Source organism: Amia ocellicauda, chromosome 2, assembly GCF_036373705.1.
Source record: "Amia ocellicauda isolate fAmiCal2 chromosome 2, fAmiCal2.hap1, whole genome shotgun sequence".
Taxonomy (NCBI): Eukaryota; Metazoa; Chordata; class Actinopteri; order Amiiformes; family Amiidae; genus Amia; species Amia ocellicauda.
Genome location: NC_089851.1, coordinates 11,847,752 through 11,875,185, shown reverse-complemented (window position 1 = coordinate 11,875,185; position 27,434 = coordinate 11,847,752). Strand labels below are relative to the sequence as shown.

General features: G+C 36.6%; 1 protein-coding gene across 6 annotated transcripts in view; it reads left to right on the top strand.

Moving 5' to 3' along the window:
- Nucleotides 1-23,076, top strand: part of l3mbtl4 (L3MBTL histone methyl-lysine binding protein 4) — a 94,630-nt gene extending 71,554 nt beyond the window's left edge. For 5 of the 6 annotated variants that reach the window (XM_066718703.1, XM_066718712.1, XM_066718694.1 and 2 more), the window contains 3 exons: nucleotides 16,053-16,222; nucleotides 20,812-20,874; nucleotides 21,393-23,076. In XM_066718703.1, the coding sequence (XP_066574800.1) occupies nucleotides 16,053-16,222; nucleotides 20,812-20,874; nucleotides 21,393-21,548 (389 nt within the window). In that variant the 3' untranslated portion in view covers nucleotides 21,549-23,076. The remainder of the gene's footprint in view (nucleotides 1-16,052; nucleotides 16,223-20,811; nucleotides 20,875-21,392) is intronic. The other variant, XM_066718735.1, reaches the window with a different exon arrangement.
- The last annotated feature ends 4,358 nt before the right edge of the window (nucleotides 23,077-27,434 follow it).

The following is a 27,434-nucleotide window of genomic DNA, read 5'->3' as shown; positions in this document are numbered from 1 at the left end:
AAGGGAAAAGAGAAATCCTATTCCAGGCAAATGACAAACTCAGATCAGTAATATCAGAAGAACAGATACGCTTGTGCCCTTGCCTTTGAACAGTTCACCTCCTTCCCTTACAAGATTGTAACTCCTATAATATGGTTCTGTACAGATGTGACTAAATTTGTTGGTACCCTTGCAGCTCATTGAAGTAATAATGCTTCAATCCTCCTGAAAAGTGATTAAATTAAAAGCTATTGCATCATGTATACTTGCATGCCTTTGGTATGTCATAGAATAAAGCAAAGAAGCTGTGAAAAGAGATGAATTATTACTCATTCTACAAAGATATTTTCTTAAATGGCCTGAACACATTTGTTGGTACCCCTTAGAAAAGATAATAAATAATTGGATTACAGTGATATTCCAAACTATTTAGTTTAATTAGTATCACACATCTCCAATCTTGTAATCAGTCATTCAGCCTATTTAAATGGAGGAAAGTAGTCACTGTGCCGTTTGGTATCATTGTGTGCGTCACACTGAACATGGAGCAGAGAAAGCAAAGGAGAGAGTTGTCTGAGGAGATCAGAGAAAATAATCGACAAGCATGGTAAAGGTAAAGGCTACAAGACCATCTCCAAGCAGCTTGATGTTCCTGTGACAACAGTTGCAAATATTAAGAAGTCCAAGGTCCATGGAACTGTAGCCAACCTCCCTGGGTTAAATATTAAATATGGAATAAACAATGATGGATGCCAAGTTTCAAGTTATTTCAGAGGAAATTGTGCATTCTTTGTTTTTTGTGGAGGGGTACCAACAAATTTGAGCATGCCTGTACATGAGTGTTCAGAGATATGCATCAGGTAGAGACTCCTGTGGAAGGAAGACCTGTTTAGATGTATTTATATTTGCTAGTTTGTGAGTTTGATTTATCAGTGAATATTCCAACGTAACGCTTTTATCTGTTTATTAATGTACTATTGAATATTTTAGTATTATATCCATACTTATGTATTATGTGTTTGTGTATGTATGTAACACGCTATTATTTTCAACATAGAGTTCATGAAGTTAGAATATCACACTTTTTTTTACCTGAATCATATCATTTGACTAACAATATTCTCTGCCATGTTGATGTTATCAGATGGTATTCTTCAATTCAATAATAATAAATGGAAATATAATCCTGATTCCTTCAGACAGCAAAGTAGAGGAAATATTTGGTGCATAAAATTATCTTTTTGTAACTGTCTTGAGTGACATGTAAACACACACTAGAATATTAAACATGTTTTTTTGAAGTGCACTCCCAACTTCCATAGTAGAAAATGTTAAATGATGGATTTTCTAGGCATTGTCTATAACAGGGAGTTTAGTTGAGCATTAAGAGCTCATTAATTGCAGCTCTCCACTATTAATTTAATGATTTGGCTTCCTAATCCAAATAGTAGAATTGTGATTTATTTTGTAAATATTTAATAAGAAGGCATGTTGTACAGGGATTCTTTTTAATGATACATTGGTACAATAATATTAGTATATGGTACATTTTTGCAGTTAATGTTACATCTACACGAGCATTACAAAAGTGCAACAATACAAATCCGCACAAAATTCAATTTAAGCATTACAAAATTGCTGAACTGTAATTCATATAAAATACAAAGCATGGATCCAAGTTCAAAGAGGTAACAAGTGCAGACATGATGCAGTTCTGCTGTGCTGACCTCTGTGGGAAGGTCTTTCCACCACTTAGGGGCAAGGGTTGAAAAGGAGCAGCTCAGGAGGAGGGGTAGCGGAGTAATTAGTCTTCTGGTGCAGGAGGACCAGAGAGGTCTGGAGGGAGTGTGAAGAGAGATGAAGGTCTGAAGGTAACTAGGTGCAATCCTGTCAACTTGAACTGGATGCGAGTCGAGGGTAACTTCAAGATTTGTAGAGGAAGAAGAGAAGGAGAGGGAGCAGAGTTGAGGGGGTCAGTGACCGCTAGGAGAGCAGTTTCAGTGAAGTGAACTGATTGCAGAGCTGATGTGTTTTCGACAGGAGGGGAAGAAGGGAGACAGAGTAATTCGGGGTCAATGGGGGTAATTAGGGGTTTACAAACTGTGTTTTTTTCACTTTAAAATTGAGAGATTTGTTATGGAAGCGGAGTACTTGTAAAAACAGATTAGATCTGTTCTTAATTATGTTTATTTTGTTATTGATTGACAGCGGTCTACATTGCATTAAGCAAAATGTATCTTGTGTGTTCCCCCAAAAGGATGATATCATAATCTAGTACATAATCCCCCCAAAAAATAACACTTTTTTGAAGGTAATGCATGTAAAATGTCAGTAAGCTATCTCAACCATTACCTTCTTAAATGGATTCTGAAATTGACTACAAACATTTACAACAGTTAAAATATAGTTGTCCTTTCTTAAGATATCCATAAAATAATCAGAATATTGTATATGTATTGCTATGGTTGGTTATTTAAATATTCCTTGAGCTATCTTTAACCTTGAGTCTCAAAAAGGTTAGAAAGCATTTGAAACTGTAAGTGTAAAATATCATCTCAGTCAGATTGATAAGCGTGCTCAATTCATCTAAACCCCTGTGCTGACAGTGTTATCTCGCTGCCTGTGAGCACTAGCAGTGGGAATAGATGAGTTTAGAAGTGGAAGCTTGATTAGATTGTATAATAGGGTTTAGATATAAAGCTACATATGGATGGCTGATTTCATTACAGTAGCTTCAAATGTCCCCTGAGGTCAAGTCAGAAAGAGAAGGGAAAAAAGCTTTCTTCTGATCCTCTGTTCCAATTAATACCAGATTGTTCCTACAACAAAGCCTCAAGAATTCACATTTTTTTCTGACCCATTTTAAGAATGATCTAGTAAAGTTTATTTCTTTTTTTTCACAAATATTTATTTATTTTTTGGGGAAAAGCAATTAGTTTCCCATACTTTCAGTTTTATGTGACATCCTTTGCTGGCAACTGGCTCAATTCTCTTAAAAAGTGTTTTGTCAGATTCACATTTTCGGAAGTAAGCTAATCCATTTCCTCATTGTGCAAAAATGGAGGATATCACATCACATTACCACAAAGTCTAATTAAAAGTATGCTGACTTTGATATCCCCCCCCTCCTTGGGATATGTCTCAGTGAGTTATCGACCTTAAATACATATTGACAAGAACAAAAGACCATCAAAGGACTTGTCCTGGAGGGAAAGGGCTCACCCCACAGCCTTATTGTATACCTAGTTAAATCTATGTATATATATATATATAAGTGAATGCTTGCCAGTAATACAAAATAGTCAGAGTATCATACTGGCATCGCAGGAACATGCCCACAGATTTCTGTGTTAAGTCGAACCTTTGAATGATCAATTACTACTAAGTGCAAAGTTAACATAAAATCTCCTCTTGGTTGAGTGGGAGACCCTAATGATGGCTTATACAACGGAGATGTTTTAATTAATAAACTAATTTAGTATAAAATATATTTTTATAATGCACAGGATAGTACTTTTTGATTATCTTTTGTAGTTAAACCTATTTTAAGTTTTACTATTGATTGTCCACTATCATAAGAAGATACTCTTTATTCTACATTGTGTCTGTCCATTGTTGTTATATTCATTATTCAATCCGATTCTCCTGTTCAAAGTGTTTTCAAATGATTTATCGTTGGCCGAGTTTTGTGTAGATACATCATCTAAAGGTGTTGTTAAGTTCCATTTTATTTCCCTTTGATTTCTTTGTGTGGGGCTGCAATACCCATAGTCTGGCCTGAGGGCTGAGTATTTGTCCCATTTTAAGTCCTCTAATGGTTTCTGAAATGATCATCCAAACAATACTGCAAAATGTATTGCATTACCATTTAGCAGTGTACACCTGAAAGAATGATTTTGAGTTTTTACTGTAGGAAAATAATTCATTTCTGGAACAGGCAAGCAGCTGTATATAATAATTTAACATGTTAGGTACATTATATAACATGTTTTAATATACAAGTATTGCTTTACTAAGATAATATTGTAGAATAAAAATGTTTTTTTAGAGAAATTATGGTGAAAGTCATAAACGTTTTGTCCCACAGTTTGATACATTACCAATTAATTAAAGAAGTTTGAATGAATGATTCATATTTTCCTTACAGAGGAAATATTTCCACATAGATATAGTTACCAGTAGTTCTCGCTGCTTCAGAAAGTACTATCAAGTGCAAGCATTAAGAACCAATTCATTTAATTTAGGAATGAATACCATATTCACGGATAATATTACATTTTGAAAAGTTTATTTATGATTCAGATCATTTAGTTATTGTCATAAAGATTACACCCTTAAAAACTGAAATATTACTCCTACCTTGGAAACAGATAGTAAAAGTGTCCAAGCAATACAGAATTACAGTACAGTCTGGAGAGCAATGACTCACACTGCTCTTTCTGCCAGATGGGCTCCCAGTGGCACTGGCCCCTGCATGGGTGGTCTTCACATCTCCCATGTTTTCCATTTCAGTGTGGAGCTGCAGTAGTGGGTGAGGTTTAGTAACAGTCACCTACTCGATCTCTATTATATATTTTTTAAATCTACTGTACATTTTAATTAAAAACCTTAAGCTTTGCATCTTCAGAATGGCATTAAGACATGATGCTCCCAAGTTATTTATTTATAGGATCCTTGGATCACTCAGTTATTAATGGACACCAAACGAAGACGATGGGTCGAATGGCCTCGTCTCATTTGTAAACTTTCTTATGTTATTTATTTTAAATCAAGGGCTGTTTTTATTTGCATAGTTTTTTCATTTAGACCACATTTCCCAGCACAACCTCTGCCTTTTGGTTGTTGTTGATTGTTTTGTTCTAAAGGTGTGTGTGTGTATATACACTCACCTAAAGGATTATTAGGAACACCATACTAATACTGTGTTTGACCCCCTTTCGCCTTCAGAACTGCCTTAATTCTATGTGGCATTGATTCAACAAGGTGCTGAAAGCATTCTTTAGAAATGTTGGCCCATATTGATAGGATAGCATCTTGCAGTTGATGGAGATTTGTGGGATGCACATCCAGGGCACGAAGCTCCCGTTCCACCACATCCCAAAGATGCTCTATTGGGTTGAGATCTGGTGACTGTGGGCGCCAGTTTAGTACAGTGAACTCATTGTCATGTTCAAGAAACCAATTTGAAATGATTCGACCTTTGTGACATGGTGCATTATCCTGCTGGAAGTAGCCATCAGAGGATGGGTACATGGTGGTCATAAAGGGATGGACATGGTCAGAAACAATGCTCAGGTAGGCCGTGGCATTTAAACGATGCCCAATTGGCAATAAGGGGCCTAAAGTGTGCCAAGAAAATATCCCCCACACCATTACACCACCACCACCAGCCTGCACAGTGGTAACAAGACATGATGGATCCATGTTCTCATTCTGTTTACGCCAAATTCTGACTCTACCATCTGAATGTCTCAACAGAAATCGAGACTCATCAGACCAGGCAACATTTTTCCAGTCTTCAACTGTCCAATTTTGGTGAGCTTGTGCAAATTGTAGCCTCTTTTTCCTATTTGTAGTGGAGATGAGTGGTACCCGGTGGGGTCTTCTGCTGTTGTAGCCCATCCGCCTCAAGGTTGTACGTGTTGTGGCTTCACAAATGCTTTGCTGCATACCTCGGTTGTAACGAGTGGTTATTTCAGTCAAAGTTGCTCTTCTATCAGCTTGAATCAGTCGGCCCATTCTCCTCTGACCTCTAGCATCAACAAGGCATTTTCGCCCACAGGACTGCCGCATACTGGATGTTTTTCCCTTTTCACACCATTCTTTGTAAACCCTAGAAATGGTTGTGCGTGAAAATCCCAGTAACTGAGCAGATTGTGAAATACTCAGACCGGCCCGTCCGGCACCAACAACCATGCCACGCTCAAAATTGCTTAAATCACCTTTCTTTCCCATTCAGACATTCAGTTTGGAGTTCAGGAGATTGTCTTGACCAGGACCACACCCCTAAATGCATTGAAGCAACTGCCATGTGATTGGTTGGTTAGATAATTGCATTAATGAGAAATTGAGCAGGTGTTCCTAATAATCCTTTAGGTGAGTGTATATATATAATGTATTTATATGCATTTTGCATTCACATCTGGTTTGCTTTCTGTTGCCTGGCAGTCCTGTTCCTTCACTCTCCCACTGGGCCCCCTGGAGACCTTATTGGCTTACTGTCAAGCTGTCCGCAGCCAGAGCATATTTAGACATTTCTACCCTAAAAGTATCTACACTGGGAAATAACTCTTAGGTCAATTGTATAACTTCTTTATAAGATACTTCTGACTTTCATGTTATCTAAGTCAAATTAGTGTTTAACTGGATATATTTTCATGGGGATTGCTGATTTCCATCACTTGCCTGTAGTCACACAAATATCTCTGTGTATTTTAATCATTCAAAATGCATGCATTGCAACTTACATATCCTGAAATATCCAGTGCTATGTATTGATTTCAAAATGACTTAATATCTCACCAGTCAAGTATTCTTTATGTGGGGTGAATTTTTGTAACTGTAATACATAATGATGTTACTGTGTTCACTAATTGAACAGAATTCTTTTGTTACTGTGGAATTAGGCGTTAGATGATAATTCCGCTTCCTAAAAATATGTGATTTTCCTTTTATGATGAGACTCTTTGTTTAACAGGCCCTCATACGTTTATCCCACTGCTGTGTAAATCTGCTGAAGAGGATTTACAACCTCCTAAAAATAACAGAAAGCAGGAAAAATACTCAAACAATACCCTGTCTGAAGCAAAAACCACTTCTGTACCCTTTGGGTGTTCAGGTAATATAATTTGACTCCTGGAGTTATTGCTAACCCTGGTGGTGTAGCTCTGCTGCCCTAACTGATTTGTAGCATGTTGTCAGCACTTGGCATAACCCTTTTGTGGTCTTGGTGGACAGGAGGCCCTTTTACAAACAAGCCCATTGCCCAGGAGATTTGCCGTATTAAGAGTGACAGGGCTCTCTCCTGTGGGGCCTGTTGTCAGACTGAGTTCACTGTGGCAACTGGCATGTTGTTACCATAATATCTCTCCATCTTATTTGCCCTATGGACATTTGCAGCAGTCCTGCTCAGCGTAGTGTACAGCTGCACAGTGTGTGTATTGCTGATCTTGAAAAGGATGCCAAGATATTGGTGGGATATTTCTTTGCTTTTTTATTTATAGAAGTAATTGGAAGTAAAGTTTTTTTTTTTTTTTAATCTTAGTTAAAACTGCTATAGCATCATTATCTGCATCAAAGGCTTTTTATTTAATGGACTAGAAAATTGATATAACAGATTCAAATGCTTTTTGCTTTTTGTCTACATATATTTGTTTTGCATTTCAGACCAGAAACGAAAATAACATCAGAAAATAAAAATCATTTGAAATATTTACAGACTAAAGAGTTATTTAAATGATCTCAAAGAAGATCAAAAGTGACAAAATATATATACTGTATAAATTAATGTTATCATTCTAACAGGCTGTGATGCTATCAATCACATACTACCTTTAGGAAATGTTATACAGATTTGTTTTAATTCCTAATCCAAGCACATGGTTGAGAATAGAGGTAATAAATGAACTTTTTGAAGAAGAAAAGGTCATTTTGCCCATTGAGAGCATCCCTGCTTTGCTAGTCTGCAGCTGCAGGACTCGGTGGTGAAAAATGTCTAACAGAAAGAGCTGTTCTAATGTACAGTTGAGTTCTTTCAAACTTGCATTCAGCATTCATCTTCCAGTATCAATAAGCTCTCGTGTAATGCTTTGTGTTTTAGGTACACTGCCAAATGTGTTCCTGTGATAGATCAAGGCTAGTTCTTCCAATCCTGAACTCAGAGATTGATTGCAGTGTTTTTTTTCCTCAGAGCATCCATTGTTTGTTTGAAGTGCAGTCTTACCATGCATGCATTACTGTACAACACTGAATTCATTAGTGCAGCAATAACTTATAAAAACATAATTGTTAATGTTTTGCATTGATTTGGTGGTTGCAGTGTACTTGCAAGATTGCAGAGGATGTCACTTCAAATGATCACATGAGATAAACCAGCAATTCAGCTATTAGCTATTTTAAGCACAGAAACAGGAATTTAAAGAATAAATACATTTCCTACAGAAATTGATACAATCAGGTAGTTGTAGTTTCAGGTACATTTTTACAGACTAGTTTATGAGGCAAGATATTTATGTACATAATCCAAGACAAAAACTAAACTAAAATATTCTATATAATGCAATTTTGTCTGTAAAGGTGTGTTTGTGTTTGAAGGTATGACTGGAGGTATGGAATTAATTATAAGTAAACATTATATCTTATTTGCAAATGTAAGATATATATGTCTGCTGTCTTCTAGAAAGTCAGCTGCTACCTGTTCTGACTGGACTGAAACACACCAGAAGTTTGTAACAGCAGCCTAAATTACCACTTAGTGGCCACTCTTTCACACAGAGTTGTCACAATCTGGAACAAACTCCCCAGCGATGTGGTTGAAGCTGAAAATTTGGGAACATTTAAAAATAGAGTGGATAGGATCCTTGGATCACTTAGTTATTAATGGACACCAAATGAGCACGATGGGTCGAATGGCCTCCTCTCGTTCGTAAACTTTCTTATGTTCTTATAAAACTGCACAACTCAACGCTTCTTGGAATGCTCTTTATTTAAGAGCAAAACCCTTGTCAAGGTTTTATTAAATGCACATCTTAATATGTTATGTCTTCAGCACTACTTACTACCATTTAAATAGTCACACATGGTTCTCTGTGCTAGTGCAAAATTTTAGTTATTATATGTTTAATTTTAAACTAATGTAATTTAAATAATTATTTGGTTAAATTAAATACACTATATGCACTTTAAAGCAAAATACAGTATTTTCTAACCATAACAAAATCACCTGCTTCTCAGAGTTAATAGTCTACACACTAGATCATTACATTTTCATGTTCCCTACATTTTGTTTTTGCAAACAAATCCAATTTGTCTGTCAGAAGGACACTTATATTGTTGTCACTGTTCCATTAGCGTTATTTTACAATAGTATTATCTGGCTCTGTATGCTCTAATGAAATGATAAAAGCCAAACGTTATCACATATACTAAGTTTAGGATGGTAGTATGGTTTGCTTCCAAGTTATTGGATGGATTGCATTGCTTAATAAAAAAATAAAAACTTTAAACATTCAATGATTTTGTTATATCAGCAGGTTTTAGCCTACTTTGTATTCCACATCCCACTTTAGAATGTTTTATAGTTACACTTTCAAGTGCTTGTTTTAATCATTCAAAGTAAATTTTAAGAAAATGTACTCCTGCTTCTGTATTATTTATTAAATCCTCAAGGTATGATTTTAGTTGCATATAAAATATGAGCCAAATTGAAAAACTACATTCTAAATGAGCTCTTTGATGATGGTAGTTGCAGGGAAATGCAGAAGTAGCTTGTTTATTATACGCTGTAATTGTATACCAGCATTTAGCTCCATGTCCCCTGGTGCTGTGAGTTGTCTTTATATTATATTATTTGTATTATATTGCATCATATTTAGTTTTAAGTGGATGGCATAGGAATTATGATTCAAATATTGTTGAAGTGTGATTATCCAAAAATGTGGGCAGAAGACTGTTAAATAAGAGTGGATGTTTTATCCTTCCTTATAGACGCATCTTAAAATACATTTGCTGTAGTATTTCAGATACCCGCAGTAGTGTGATTGCTGTCTAACTACTTTTCATAGCCATTTCTTTCTCTAAACTGTCTCTGACTATAAGGATGATGAGAAAATCAAAGCAGAACAAAATAAGCACAATTTCTAAGTGGTGCATTCAGACAACCAGTCAGAAACAGTTGTCAGAGAGCATAGACAATAGGTATAGACAATGAATAAGAAAGAAAAAAAAAAAAAAGCTTTTTAAATACAATGGAGAGTCTACTTTTACATGTGTTTAAATGCATCAATTTTATCTCTAAAATTCCAGATTCAGAGATCATACTATTGGAGAGCTGTTTCTCGTATACAAGTTAATTTACTGATTTGAAAGTAATTGACTTCAAGTGTTGGGACTCTCATTTCACACAGTTACTTCAGTCAATAATTTAGCTTAGGTTTCAGTGCGGTGGTATGGAAAACCAAAACTCAGCCATTGACCTGGCACTTCTCCTTTAGATTATATTTCAGCAATCATTTGTTTTGTCATCATCCTTGCCATTAGCATTAGCATTAACACCAGAGTCCACACTTTCTTTTGCTGGATAAACTTATTTACAGCTTCCTCAAAGAGCAGGTGCTGTTTTGTCTATTGATTTATACAATTTGATGAGTAATGAAATTGTAGATGTGTGTGTGTGTGTGTGTGTATATATATATATATATATATATGTATATATGTATGTATATATGTGTATATATATATATATATATATATATGTATGTATATATGTGTATATATATATATATATATATATATGTATATATATATAATTCATATTTGTATTTGGAATGGAAGGTATTCTGTTTCTGATACTCATTACTAAAATCAGGCAAGATTTAATAAGACATTAGTATTTGTTTTTTTTTAAGCAAAACAAAAAGGAGTCATTCTTTATCCCGCTACTTTTTAAAAATATAGTAATTAAAAAGGGAAATGAAGGCATGGAAAGAGTAGGCAGGGTGTTGAAATCGAGTAAGATGATCTCTGGTACGCATCCAGGCAGCAACAAGAATAAATACATCAGGGAAAATTGAACATGTACAGGAGCTTGCTGTTGTGGGAAAATAAATGTTTCAATTAAAAACCTCTTCTGGGAAAATATGGAAAATGCCAGAAGGGTTCATGTTGGTTCAGATGCCATGAGAATCTCATGGATGAGCACATCGCACACAGTTTAATGCAAAGTGATGCATTCTGTCCATAGCAGAGATCTTAACACACTCAGCTGAAAAATGTTCAGGGGGAGCTATTGTTATTTGTTTACAAAATATGTACGTCCTTCTACATGAGACTGTGTCCTACCTCTGTATGTTTTCAAAGTGGCCTGATTCAGGACTGACAGACTCATTCAGTCGACTAAAGTGGGATTCAGAATATATTCTGTAACATTTGCATGTAAAATGTAAAATATGTCAATATTATTCAAATTAACTATATTATCTTAACATCTGTAAAGGTGACATACAGTAGTGTTCATCAATAGTGCTTTCAAGGTTACAGAGTTAAAAAATCACAAAATGATGGACTTCAGCAGCTACAAGATATAGGTATGAAGTCCATAAAAACAATTAACATAAAGATGTCATATGTTTTAATTTCAGGGCATGGGAGGGAATGTTTACCAGACATTGAAGATAAGAAGTTAGAAGTCTGACCATAAAACTGTAGCTGAAACTTAAGCAGTAGGCAACAATGACTGTGGGCAACACATTCCCATTAATCATAATAGCCAGGATCCCAACTGCACAGCTGGAATATGAAACATTAAAACTTGTTTGGTGTTATTGTGCTGCTTTTACAAGATGTTCTGTAGGCAAACGGCTGTCAAAGTGAGTGTACTCCACATCCACAAGTACAGTACTTGCTTTACTGTGTCACTCTTACTTTTCCATCTAGTTTCTCTAAAGAACGAAGCACCATATTCCACTGCATGCCTGCCAGCCAAGCAGTCACTCAAGAGTGTGGTCTGTCTGGTGAATTTTTGTCAGCAGATCTCTACAGACAAAACCAAGGCAGCTTTGCCAGAGAAAGGACAAGCTAGCAGAATAAATCAAGCCAGCTCTACATGCATAACTTAAATCCACTGGCATTTGGTATATCTGACAGCCAGTGTACAGTTATCTGAAAGCATAACAAATGCTTGCCATCAACCATTGTGTGCAATCTTGACTTTGAAAATTCAGGCTTCATTGCCACTGATGTATTTTCACAATAATGTTTGGTTTCTTTCTTGAATGCCCTTTGTAGCAATTGAAGTATTATAATTCAACAAAGCATCATAGTGCGCAGCCTTCACTGCATTATACCTCATAAAACATATTCTGTACCCTGGCTGGAAGGTTTACCATGCATAATGAAAGTATTGCCATGGTAACTTATCAGATAGAATGTTATGCATCTGATAGAGACCGCAAAATACAAAATGACTGGTTCATTATTTGATCCTTCCAAAATAAATGCATTTTGTGTCCCTTACATGTTTTGCACGTATTTGTTCTCAAATAACCTTTAGAAAAAAATGTATTATTATTACGTTTCTATGCCAGAAACAGCCAATATGAAAACATCTTTGTTCTAAAATGTTTCTTACATTGGTATTTTTCACACACACACACACACACACACACACACACACAGACACACACGCGCACACACACACACACAGATGGATAGGTACAAATAGATCATTTCATGTCAGTCATTTCATCCTGTCTAATTTTTCTTCAGTTTTTGTTTTAGTATTGTCCAGATTCTGAGCTGAATTTCCTCTCTAAATGATCAAAGATGCAGTGATCAAAGCTGATCTGTCTCAGTTCAGCTCTATATAAAAGCTGCAGTATCCTTTAAATTCTTCTTTTCATGGATGTAGATGGCCCGTCTTTCTAATTCATATGTAGAAAAGGGTTATTCAGCTTGTAGTAACAATATGATTGAAGTTAAAATGCAAGGCAATCCTGCAGTCATCAGGCAGTTTTCAATGAGGACAGAATGGGCTGACAGCTGGAAAATGCACTTGATTAAATGCTGGAGGGGGAGGCGGTGAAGGTAAATTTAGCAGGACACCAGATCACAGCACATTAAGATGCTCAAAATACAGCAGTATTTTTGAATAAATTCTTATAGATTGTTTTATTGATAGTTTCAATACTTGTATTGTGTATCAAATCATGTCTTAGAGGCGCTCAAGTGGCTGAAATAATGCGCTGTGTACATGCAGTGTGAAAAGAAGCTCATGGCCTAGGAGGGCACCCTTGGAGGCTGTCTATATCTCTAGATCTCTCCCATGTTGGTAGCAAGTCGTAGCTTTGAGCCGAGTTGAATAACAATTAATGATTTCAAATGAGAAGAATATTAAAGAAAATCTGGGATTACTGGTAGTTCATCCATGTCACCGATTTAACTCCATTGAGTTAAAAACAATAAAAATAACTAAAAATAACAAAAACGGGCTAGTATGAACTCTCTCTATTTTGTGTCTCGCTTCCTTTAGTTTAACTGGCCCATTGATCAACCACTGAGGAGCCACACTCATCGAGTTTCCTTGCAGACTTATTACACAAGCCAGGCACTAATCAGGCCGACAGTGCAGGGCAATCACTGCCATCCGTTTGTTTCAGACAGCTGACGCTCCAGCACGCCTCGCATCCCTTTGTGTTTCTGAAGGATCCCTGAAAGCCTTTGCACCAGATTAGATCAGAGTTATTGCAGCTGCACTGCCGTGCTAAAATATAGCTCTCACAGTGCACTGACTCTTTATTTAACGTATTTTGTTATGTAATGACTCGTTCGGGTTTGATGAAGCTACAGTTCCTGCTGGATTTAAGATTTTAAAAAGTTGCAAGAATTTAAGGAGGAGAATGGTGCCTTGAAATGAACATGAAACCTGCATGGCTGTGATCGTAGATAAGCGCTACTCATGTGAATTTTTTGGAAGGCACTGACCTCTTATCTATTACAGATTTGTGAGGAATGCACTTTGGGTAATTTCCAGGGCCATATTTGCACCGATATATTTGCCCTGTCACTTATAAGTGATGACATTCCATATGTCTTTGTTTTCTGCCCCCAATACTGTTTTGTTTGTTTTAGATTTCTTAAACAAGAAGGGGTCATTAGTCTGTATCTTTATAAATATTGATTGATTACTACTTTGGCTCTTGCTGAGTTTTCCTTTGCTTTTTAACCAAGAGTAAATATAACTGTTCAGCAGGACGCCATTCTTGCCCAGACATGTGGATGCATGTGTCTGTGCTCCTGTCCGGCCTGCTGCTGTGAATTTTCAATTACTATCCTTTGTCTCATTTAGTGTGCTTGCAGAAAAAGTATTTTTAGTACTCTTTAATGATGTCAAAGATGCATTATAATGGCTCCAGAAATATACTGGAGGATGGTGCTTACTATACTTATTTTGTGATATGCGTGGTTGGTACATCCCGTTTCACAACTCCTCTTTATAAAGAGCTGCTGCCCTGGAGAAAGTGGAGAGTCTCTATAAGGATTAGGTGGTAATGTGGGTTGATCTGGAATGATTAATAGTAATTTCTTTACACATATAGTGACACATATAGTGGCTCCAGTAAGTGTGTATACACCTGGAGCCACTGAGCTACAGGAGAGTACTCCCAGTGGTCCGAGGAAGAGAACTTAATAAATGTAGTGTATGTACCTGCAGTGTCTGTACCCATCTTTCAAATGCACAGTTTTCATATCACCTTTCAAACTATTTCAAATTGCATCACCCTAGTGCAGCTCCAAACACTCTGATCACATTATGTAAAGAAACTCCATTATTCAAAAACAATACGTGCAAGATCACACGAATTCATTGTGTATCTCTAAGTGACGTTATTATATTATATTTGACAAACCCTGCAGAAAAAGTCCAAGAATAATTAAAATCATTATCGATAACAGAACTGAATAATCCCCATTGGACAGACACACATTTTTCCATCTCCTACAGCATTCATAGTTTTTGTAGTTAAAGATGAGATACTTCCAAAAAGCACAGCACATTTTCTTAGGGAGAAACAAATCAATCTATCTCCTGTATTATTCAACACATCATTGTGCTAAACTGATTTCCTTCATGGGCTGCCCTCGCCTGATCCCTGCAAGCAGATCTACATGCCACGGTTTCCTCACACGATTGTGTGTTTGGAAGGAACTGAAATCCTGCTGCAAACCGGGATTGCTGACCTTGGCCTGCATTCAATCAAAACTTTGAACCAACCTGCCAATCACAAATACAATTCCCAGTATCAACGGCCTGGTTTATGTTAGGCAGAAGAAAGGAGCCTTTTGCAGAATGAATGCTGAAAACAAGAGCTTGGTTTTTAATTTGCAGTTTTGTGGGTGGGTCTAAATATTGATTTAATCCAGGTCCTTCTCCACAAACAAATGCATATTAGGCTATGTATTTTATAACTTAATTTATCATCACATTTAAATTCCTTGAAGTCATCCTTGAGGGGGACGACAATATTGTTAGTGGAAGGGACAGCTGATTATGTTGAACTCTTAATCACAGTAAATTAATCAGTGTAGAGCTTAATATACTGGTAGTTGTTTTCTCTTTCAAGTTAATGTTGTTCATGGAGACATGAATTCAGTATGGACAGTAAACAATACTAAAAGCTAGAAGAAGCATGTTGGTGTACAATTCTGTGAAGTCTTCATCTTTATGAAGATTTATGTCTGCCATAAAATGTAATGCTTATAAGAAACAAGGAAGTTTCTAAAGCATTTGGTTTGAAAGACATAAAAAAACAAGATTAATTTAAAAACCAAAACACTATATAGCTTGAAATATTATAAACTCATCCACTTCATGAAAATGAGACATGATTGATGTTTTCATAACTGAAAGCGGAAGCAAAAGTTTTAAGTGAAATATTTTTGAATATTGAAACCCCACAGAAAATGGTTTACTTCTGTACAATATAAAGCTGACTGGTGCACAGTACGCACTAGTTCTTTTAAATAAATTAAGTGGTGAGGTGAGGTCGTTTTGATCAATACTGGCAGTATGTGGAGTAAAAGAAAGCAACAACTAGAGTAAGTGCGTTAGGATGTGAAGGACATTTAGATTAAATGAAATACCTGAAAGAAACGTGCAAGAATGACCTCAGAAAAGTCACACATTGAAGCAGACTCCAGAGGACAAAAACCCGACTGCACCGATCAATGGCAGCTGTTCTCACAATGTGATTAACTCAGAAAACTGAGCCTTATAAATGCGTACTGACCCTGGTTTATAAATATTTCTTGCATAAGGCCTGTCAGTATCAATGGTGAGCTCCTGTGTCCTCTTGCAGATTGCAATGCTGACAGCATGCAGCAGGCCCTTCACCAGTCTGTCTTCCTGTCAGCCATGTCTACCCACCCCAGCCGTGACCTTCCTCTCTGCTGGGAGCAGCACTGCAAACTCCTGCCTGGAGTGGCAGGTGTACAAGCCAGCCGGGTGGCACACTGGACTGTTGATGAGGTAGGGCTGATATTTTGCAAAACTTATCATAAACTGCCTGGTTGAGAATAGTTTTGGTTTGTCCCCCTACTGCAGCACCGCGTAGAAATGTATGGCCCCCCTAATATTACGGCAGGCCCAGCCAGGCCCCCCCAGCTGAAATGCTCTAGAACCACCACTGGGTTTGTCATCATAGATGCCTGCAGTACATGGCTTTCATTATTTCACTTATACACAGCATTTCCATTAAATGTTTAAATGAACAAATAACTCACTATCTTTAGCATGGAACAGAGGAAACTTTGTAGAGGATTGAGTAATGTATTACAAACCTTTGCCTAATTCTGGATTTAAGTACTTAAAACATTGAGGAAGTTGACTCATTAGTATCCTTCAAAAAGTATAAAAGAATTGTTGCATTCCTCACATCATTAAGTTATCTCAAAATTAAGCAGGTGACATCCTCTAGTTCTTTTATATTTCTTATGTTCCTTAAGGCCAATCCACATTGGCACATTTCTCTGCGATCCGTTTCAGAGTAAGATTCAAAATGTTTGGCCTTCAGGGTAAAACCTCCAAGCGTTCTGAAAAAATACTGCTACTAATTGTACCAAGAACACATAAGCGTACTCAGTGTGACACGACCCTCGGATAAATGTATCCGATTTCCTCAGTACAAATTCTACTACCATGACATCATAACTGAAGGTGGAGCTCCTTTTCATCATATGATGGCTCCATAGCATCCAAGTTAATCATCAAACAGTACAAGGGAGAACTGAATGACCACTGTATGTTTTAGACATGTTATGTATTGAACATAATATTCTCTGTAAAGCTTCAATACATTACAGCATGCTAGTTAACATCATGTATTTATTTTTCATTATTTTTTAAATATAATATAAATATAATTGTACCTGGAAATGCTAATTCTGTAAAAATGCCGGCCTTTTACCGTGCATAGCTTTCCTGTGTTCTAAAACATGCTTGAGTCTTCTTTCTCTTAATATCTCTTACTTTTGCAACCCATGACGGTTTGCAGCTAATTCATCAAGCTGCTCGTGAAATGCTGCTGGCATTGATTCTGCAGTAAAGCATCCCTGCCAAATTGCAGATACACTGTTTGTTTTGACTGGTGTCTGCAGGTGCACATCTGATCAGCTAGATAAGCTCCCAACAAACACGACTGAGTTCTAGTGTAACGGTCAAATATGAAAGCACTTCTGTTTTAATAGATTCATTCTAGAATATGTTTTGTTCAATGGACATCATTTAGACAATATAACTTATATTTAATATATTTTAATATTAAGCACAATGAATACAAATTCTAATATGAATATGAATAACAAGAGACTTCCAGGTGAAAGCTAGTTTGATTAAACCACTTTTGTGTATTAAATATGTTTTAAAGATGTTAACCCACCCCCAACACCCCCTTAATAAACACATTAATTAATTAATCTACACTAATAATATCAATCATTTGAAATGGTTCCGTTATGTATGTATTTGACTTAGACTGACAGTCTAAATTAGAAGTAATTATAATGCATGATTAATTAATTGGTGCTGTTTTGTTACATAAAGCAGGCCTCATGGATTTGGACCTTATAGATTGTCAGGTTTTTACAAATTTTGACATAAAATGCAATGAATACTATTTTTATGTGAGGGGTTGGCAGATATAAAGAGCTCCAGCTTTATTCTAGGCTACTTTTGTGCATGTGTTTGTCAAGCGTCTTGCTGAAAGGTTTTATGTAAACCAGGAATTACATCAGCAGAAATAGTTGTGGCCTCTTTGGATGCTGTGGGTCAGTCAACACATTGATGTGCTGCTGAGCACCCTGAGACAGGCAAAGGAAATCAATACAAAATCAATAGTGCGTCAGTAGATTAAAGTATTACGGTAAAAAACTTAAATATGAAATGAGTGTAAGACCACCTAGACCAAGATATGGTGCTATTGATGCCGCAACTCGTTAAGTGTTGAAGACTCGATAATGTACTGATACATTATGTGGATTAATGTGAATGCTTTCAATGACAGTTATGCATTCTTAGTAGCAGTGCAGTTAGTTGACACACAATTCAAGTTTTATTATAGTAAAAAATAAAAAGTTTTCGGAGAAGTGGCCAATGGCAGCTTTGATAGAGTGACATTTTTGATCGGGTTCTTACAGAAGTGGGCAGAAACACCTCCCCCTTGGGCAGTGCTTCCGACTTGAAAGATAACTAAAGTTTCAGTGAGGGTCCTCTGTGACCAATTATGCAGCACAGTGTTGTGGCAGTGTGTGAATATCAGTGCGGTCGCAGGGTCTTTCTTATTGTTCTCTGCTCCAAAGAAAGCCCTTGGAGATGATCATCAAGCCCTTCGGGAAATTTTCAGTTACACTGTGCACTAACCTTACTGGTGTTTGGGGTAGCTGTTGCTAACGCTCATTATATGGTATATTTCACATCCCTACAAAAGGTTTAAAGAAATACATATTGGGCTAAAACATCTTAAATATACAGACATAGGTGGTGTGGTGTGCAGATTAAAATAAAACTAGTGCTTAAAATGGGGAACCTCACATTCTGTCACCTGTGATGCTCAGGCCACATCTTTCTTCTCTCTTTTTGCATATTGATGCTCATTGCTATAGTTCTCGATTTCAATCCAAAAGTATTATTTTTGTCTTAGCTATAGCTGATATATTGTGGTGTCATGTAACACCAAATTGAACAGATCTCACACCAGTCCATGTCTCAGGATGTCAAAAAGAGACATCATTTTTATATTAGTCTAAAAACAAAACCACTTGGAAATGTATTTTTTAGTGGTCTATTATGTAGATGGTATTCAGTAGCGTTGCACTGCAATGCAGTGGAGTATAACATTTTTTAAATGCTTTCTCTAGCATACTGTAACAGCCAGCATTAAAATATGATTTCAGATTTATAACACATATTTAAACTGACAATCAGCTTCCAGGCCTTCTTCACTGGACAAAAATAAAATGCTACAGAATAACTGATGATGCAGTGTTGAAGTATTCAAACCCTTTGCTGTGGCACAAAAATATGCACAAAATGACCTTAACATGCCACACAATTAGTTGCATGGCCTCTGTCTGTGTGCAATAAGAGTGGTTCTCATGATTTGAGAATAAAAAACCCTGTCTCTGTGAAGTTCCTTGGTCAGGTTGTGAATTTCAAGCAAAGACTCAACCATGAAGACCAAGGAGCTGGCAAAGCAAGGCAGGGACAAAACCATTGAAAAGCACAGGTCAGCAGAAAACATCACAGTCTCTGAATAACCCTGTGAGCACAGGCTACTCAATCAGTAGGAACTGGAAGGCACGTTGTACCACCCAGATTCTTTTTTTAGCACAGTTTAAAAATGTATTGACAAACGTATAAATCAGAGCAAGCTTACCTTCTGTTCCTCCGGATGATACTGATACAGGTCTAAACTTGCTTTGTCTTGTAGTTGCTCTTATTTGAGTGACAGGCTTCACACCAGCCTTTTCTTATGAAGTCCCTTGTTTGTTATTACACACAGAGTTCAACAGCACTCTTGAGAAGCAGCATGAAAAAAAAAATGTTGTTGCTCATTTAATATATTTCCCCACCATGACCAGAGAGGTGTATTTACAGTGAAACAAACGGTCTTGTTTACAGGAACCAAGTGATGCTATAACCTCAAGTTCAGAGTTATAAATTGTTAATGCTTGAGAGGGAGTTCTTCTCCTTTGATTAGTTTTGATTCTGATGTCAAAGTGTTTGCGATTCTCATACTTTATAGGGCAGAAAGAGAGATGACAGGCCTATCTGAATTGAAGCACAGACCCTTGAGTATTAGAGAGAGAGAGAGAGAGAGAGAGAGAGAGAGAGAGAGAGAGAGAGAGAGAGAGAGAGAGAGAGATATGTGATATCTTGGCAGAACATGAATCAATTTACAAAATAAATATATAATCGTAGCAAGTAGGATCTCCATTGTTTAGGAAAATTATGTAAGAATATATCTAAGTGCTGTCAGATACAGTAGGATACCGCAATTCTTGTAATGTTTTAGTGATTGTAACAAATAATATTCAACAAACCTCTGTAATGACACACAGCACAGTTCAATTTTGAAAGACAAAAACCTTGTATATTCTTTGCAAAGGCAGTGCATATTTAAAAACCTGTTATGCAGCAGTGCTGGCCTTTACAAAATGTAGTTGAAGATGAAGTGTCCCCTTGTCCTTTCATAAGCCCCCCACCGTGCAGATGGCGAAGGCATAGGTGGGAGGTTTGATGCAGTTTCCCGCAGTTCTCCCACTGCAGGCACTGAGCAAACCACAGGGGTCACTATTGTGTAGCCAGCCAAGAAAACACTGATAAACTTTGAATCCAACCAAACACTGCAGTGCCTGGCCAGCAGTGAGACCTGGGGAGTCCTGGTCTCGGGGTGGTAAGAGTATAGCCTAGATTCAGACAAGTAATCTTTGGCCAATATGAGGCAGCTGTGCCGAGAGCAGAGGTCCCTGCTGGATGAATCTCTTGGAGGCTCTGGAAAAAGCTAGATTTACACTTTCCTGTTTTTATAAGTAATAATGAGGTGCTCTCATTCTGTATAGGTGGCGGGTTTTGTGCATTCTCTCCCTGGCTGTGAGGAGCAAGCTAAGCAATTTAAAGATGAGGTAAGTGAAGTTAAAATTGCTAGAAGGCTCCCTAGTGTCACATATTCCACATAATGAGTTTTAAGTCTATAGTAACCAGTTAATGAAGTGGAACGTGTGCAGTGCAGCCTTTAATGCAGATTATAGAATATATTTGCAAGTGTTAAACATTACGACATCCAGGACTGGAATATTCTAAGAGCAATTATGTGAATGCCTGAGAAATTATTGCAACAAAGAGATGCTTCATTGTTTATATGACAGAGCTCAGGTGAGGGAGCTTGGAATTAATTTAGTTGAAAAATAAAAATCTGACATTAAGACTTCAATACGAACTACTTGAAATTGGGTTTTTAGTGCAATTACAATATATAGTTGTCACAGAATTGCCATGCAGATGTTCATATTAAAGGGAAATGATCTTATGTTATTTTTTTACAATTATTATTCAACATTTTTAGGTTGCATTACTCTTTTGGTATGTATGCCAGTTTCACCCTGTAGTCCCTGTAGCTGCTGACCGGTATATTTTCTTCCAGCAAATAGACGGGGAGGCCTTCTTGCTGCTGACGCAAACTGACATAGTAAAGATAATGTGTGTGAAGCTGGGGCCCGCTCTGAAGATCTACAACTCCATCCTGATGTTTAAGAACGCCGAAGACTCGCAGTCAGGAAACAGTGAGCTGAATACCTGACGCGAAACCAGTCTCTGCTTACCAAGAAGCCAATATACATTCAGTGCAACACATTTGGCATTGACAATAATAAAGAAACCATAAAAATGTGTATCTTTACTGTTACTGAATAACCTGTCACTGAGCGGGTGTAGGTTCCAGTGGCTTTATTTCCCTAGTGCAATGTTCACTTGAGTCACTGGAAATAGCCTCCAATTGTGATTTGCCTTTAATGCCATTAGGGCTTACTTAACTGCAAAGAGGATGCATTGTTGATAGATCTGATTTGCTCGTGTATTTTTTGAAAGGACTTCAAAGTTGACAATCACCAAACTCAAGTTTATTACAGATGTTTAGCTGTTATCTGCTGAACCATCAAGGTGCTATGTGTACTCACAATACAACAGGAAAAATAATTGATGAAACTTTGACTTCATATAAAGTGTGTGATCTTGTCTACTGAAAAATAACCAGGAAATACCTGAAGTTGTTTTTTGTTATTTTTTGGTTTTGTTTAATTTAATTGTATTCTGTAATGTATCATTTGACCGTACCTAATGATTCACTCTATTTATTGTGAACTAGTAAAGAATTTAGAAGTATTCACTGAATTTAATAATATGTTTCTTGAATACACAAAAGGTTTGTTTTATTGTGAAAGATTTTATTTTATGATATAATACATATGAAAAAAGTTATTTTAAAATGAATAATTTCCATAAATGCAAACTGTGGTTGTTCAATTTTGAAAGAGGCTTTAATTGTATTATGGTTTTAATATAAGATTTTTTCATATTTTACAGTAAAATACATTTTATTCAGTGTCATTCAATATGTAGCCTGACAACAATCCTACAATTTCTCAACTTTCCTTCTTTTCCTAACTTGAGAAACATTATAATAATTACATATAATTAACAAGTATATACTTGTGTAAACAAAAAACTAAACAAAATAACACATTTTGTCCATATCTACACAAAAGCCTTCAAAAACTGCATGGATTGGAGGAGCTGAGTTTCTATACTCTGTTATTGTTTTATACTAAACAAAAAAATGTTGTAATACAGTATGAAGTTAAATTATATATATATATATATATATATATATATATATATATATATAATATTTGTTATATTTTAAAAGTTTACATAAATTATGTAAAATGTATGTGGGAAAAACAAAATTCTAAATGTTTTAGACAAGTCTACATAATCTGATCTGTACTGAACACTATTGGGTTTAAAGGAATGTATCAGTTTGAAATATCTGTATTCCTGGTATGGGGTCCACTGTCACCCAAAGCTTTAACGATACAGACATGATTTACAGTTGCTGGTTTTGCTTTTGTCTTAAACTGCAGGTTAAAGTGTGAACCTCATGTCATCAGCTCTATGTAGAGCATGGTATACACCAGAGCACAACAAGAATTGCCACATCAAGTGTACATATTTGTAAACTTTCTTTTCTTTTTATCTGTTGGCTTTACACTTTCTACAATACATGCATTTGGATCACAACAATAACTTAATAAACCAGAATGATTCAGGTTTTTGTCATGTCATTATTTTTATATTAAACTGCTGCAGGTCTTTGTTTTCCTTTGTAAATACATTAGAAATGCATGAACGCATAAATACATGCCCATTCTTTTATCTATACAGTGACTGTATTTCTAAAGCAATCTAATGCACATGTAATTAGATACATAATACATATTAAATCTTGCAATAGAAACAACAGATGCATCACACCTGTATGTATCACCTATGTCAGCATCGTGAAGGCCGGAACAGTGTAGAGCAAGAGGCCTTGGTATGTGTTATAATTTGTGTCACATCACTTGCCGAATCAATCATTGCCACTGCAGCTCAACAAGGTATTCTTCATAGTGAATCATTCTGTTTTCAGGGACACCACACCTCATTAGTTCAAAACCTGTTGGGTCCCATTAGGACACCCTGCTGCTACACAATATATCCTGAGTTCCTACAAAATAAGGATATATTGAGGTGTCAGTATCTCGGTGAAGGGAGACATTAGATTTGGGGATGCCAAGATATGTTCATCCTAGGTACAGCAGGCCGTATACTATCCAGGGCATTCCTCCGTAATATAATGTGTCTGGATACAGAGTGAGTTGTTAGCATTAATCAAAATGACACCATGATGTAATTCCACTCCTGAACTGGATGGCTCCTCAACACAACACAGCACAGGGTACCTGTAGAGTTTGTAATCGCATGGTTTGTTATGTGTAATATAATATTCACATATTGAATTCTGTTGTGCAGAATTCGGAACAAATCTACGCTTACATATCGATATACATTTTCAATTTTGAATAATGAAATATCAATTAACTTAAAAAAATAGGACTCTACACAATTCAGAAACTGATGAGACGTCAAGCCATTGAATAATGACTTCCGCTACCATTATTACTATGACCACAATCTAGGAACAGGCAGATATGAGTTTGTAAACCATTTCCCACACTTCAGCCAATATTAAACATTTTAATAACAACAGAAAGGGAGGTATGATGGGGGGGATATCGGTAGGAACCATTACTTCCAGATTAATCACTTGTGTGTGTCCAAGAACAATTGGAGCAATCATGCTATAGCGACAAATATTCTTCAAAAAAAAAAGTGCTCTGAGAGGCAAAGAGAAGCAACTGTGTCTGGCACCCCAGGGGAGATTCCAGTGACGGCAGTACAGACTCACTAAAAAGTATTTAACTGATATTTATCAACTTTCTTGCCTTTTGTTACTTCTCACTACAGGTCCCCATACTAATTCCTACCCTTAATTGATTTAAATGAGTTTCAAGCCTTGAAGACAAATGTGTTTATATTGGCATCATAAACAGGATTTCCAAAATATGAGTGGTGTTAATTGTTAGTTGCGCAATATGCAGCAACATGTTTACCCATTGTGAGGGAGAGATTAGCAATCACGGTCTGTGGGAGTACAATCAATTCTTGTCAGATAATATAAATTAGAGCCTATTATAGTTTGAGTGGTAGTGATATGCCTGAGGAAAATGTTACAGCTCTTATGCTTTTTGCACTCCTTGTTACCTCCTGAGTATGAAATGACAGAAAGTGTGACTTTGCATGTGACAAGCAACGTATCTTTGTGGGTCCACATGCAGTGGTGATGTCTGCCTTCATAAAAGAGTGCTGGCTCATTGACAGGGAGAAGGGATTGTACTGGATTGTACTGTAGGGATTGTGCTGGTAGTGATATCAACACACCCTGTACTTCAGGAAACAACTATAATCAACCCACATCTGACCAACCATGTGAAACAACCAGATACCATACAATAAATGAATGGATCCGAGAACAAACTCAAATGTGACATCATCAAAGAGTGAAAATGTTAAAATGCCAATGGAGTGGACACATTGCAAGAACAGAGCAAAGATTTACAATGGAAGCTATTGAATGGATCCTAAAAGATACATATACTGGATGATCGTCAGTCTTCATGGCATCAGTTTATGAAGCAATAACACTGCCTAATTACATTTACCATTGGTTTTATCTACAATCATTTGATTTTAAAAGCTATTGCTAATGTGTTTAATAGTCCCATATTATATCTTAGAGGGGTTTAAAATGTAATGTTCCACTGATGGGGAAGGGCATTAATCATTTATGGGAAGGGAAGAGAACCGCTTACCAAATATCAGCACTGAAAAGTTGAGAAGTGCTGCCGGGGGAATGTGTGATAGCCGAGCAAAGATAAATCACCGTAAAAAGGTTCTTGGTGTCAGTAAAAGTGGGGCAAGTCAGCTCCCTTAAGGATCTCCAAGATATACGATATTATAAAGACCATTTTTCAAAGAAATGAACTTGTTAAGAAAATATATGAAATAGCGGACAGTATTTTCTTATTTTTTTGTTCTAAAACTTATGCCTAATCTGATAACTTCAGTGCAAATAATATATCACACCCTGACCCAGTTGTGCAACTTCATTTGCCACTGTTTACTACAATTAATTCCTTTGCCTCTCATGTGGAGAAAGTTGAAATGTATGGCGACTATGCCATGCCAAAATGGAAAATACATGTTGAAATATAAATAATGTGGAAATAAATAAATATGGGAATACATAAATAAATGTAGTAATGTATTCATTAATTTACTTATTTATTTTAACATGTATTTATTACATTACTTATTTCAACATGTATTTATGTCTATATATCCGTTTTCTATTCACAGTTCAACATGCCTTTTTACATTTCAGCGATGTTGTCATCTATGGTTTTTATACAGACTGAATTATGTTCTGTCAATGTTAATTGTGTAGAAAGTCCCCTGTCCCCGTACTGTACCCCTTTCCTATTCATAGGTCATACAATGATATAGATTACATTAATACACAGGCCAGCAATCTTCACAAATTACCTCTTTGCTATAATTGTTATTCCACAATGGATTAACACACACTCCTTCCATTCACCCTTTGCGAGCAGCTCACCCTTCATGGCAATATATTAAATCCTAGTCAACGATAAGATAAAAGCTTCTTATCCATTTTAAATTAAACTCTGCAATTATAAATGTACACTATCTTATGAGTGCATTTTAAATTAACCTAATCTTGAAGGCTGAGAAGTCAAAGTCACTACATTATTATAGTACGTTGGAATCCTGGGGAGTACATTTGAAAACTGCTTCTCTCTATTACAAACAGTGTTAGTTTGAACATGTATACCTAGATGGTGTGTACAGAAAAAGCAATAAGACAATTGTGTTGTTTTGTTTGTAATAAATATAGTACCAAAAATATCAAACAACACATAACCCACAAAAAGTGAGTCTGCGGTCCTTACTCTTTAGTAAGTCGCTGCAGTAGAACTTGTGCAGCATGTGACGGATGAATAGTGTGAGATTTGTAGTGAAGAGAAGAGAGTACTCCTCTGAGAGGACTGAAGTCTGACGTGCTATTAGTGCCGAAGTGAAGGACTAGACATGCTGTACAGAGCATAAGTAAAGCAAAATGGTTGCCAGGTTGTAAAAGGTTCTTTCTTCATGGCCAGAATAAGAGCACTTTGACAATTTATTAATTTTTGGGGAAGGAAGAGCGTAGTAATGACTGTTTGGGCCGGAAGAGTATTTTGTGCCAAGCTGAACCTATCAAAAGGCAGTACTTTGTGATCTGTTCACAGGAGGATGCATGATTGAGACAGGTTGTCTGCCATCAAATCCTTATGTCAGAATATAAGACTTCAGAGTGCTGAGGGTGGGCTGAAAACTGCTTCTAATTAAAATTATTTCAAGAAGAGTATTGGGGATCCCCCTGGAATCCTTATCTTAAACCTTTGTTGTGGATCTATCAGAGCTATTGTGTTTTCACCATCAGCAGGACTCTGTGAAAATCACACATGCTGTCTCTATCCACAAATATAACCCCAGCCTACCCATATTGCAAGCATATTTCATACAATTCTGGGTAGATGAAAGCTTTGTGTCTTATATTCAATTTGTGGTCAGAAATTGCATTACACATTAGTTTGCACAATGCTGTTTTAACGAAGTGCCTATGAAGAATTACCCTGGAATGAATGCCAGTTACCATTATTCTAGGGATCTGTTTTCACTGTATATGCATTGCTGTAAATAATGACACCGATATTCAATTTGTGTTTGGGTGCTTGGTTTGTTTTGATCAGGGGCTGCATCTGTAAACGAATATGCAATTGAATCTGTTATCTAGGTAGTCTCCAATTAGAAAAGTACTCATTCAAGGAAAAGAAAAAAACACATGCAACATATCTCCGATGTGTATCGCTGACAGTACTGTTGGGTTATATGAAAGTTGTCGGTGCAGCTGTAGGGGATGGTTCACACGATTGCCCTCCGAGCGGAAATGTGCATTGCCGCC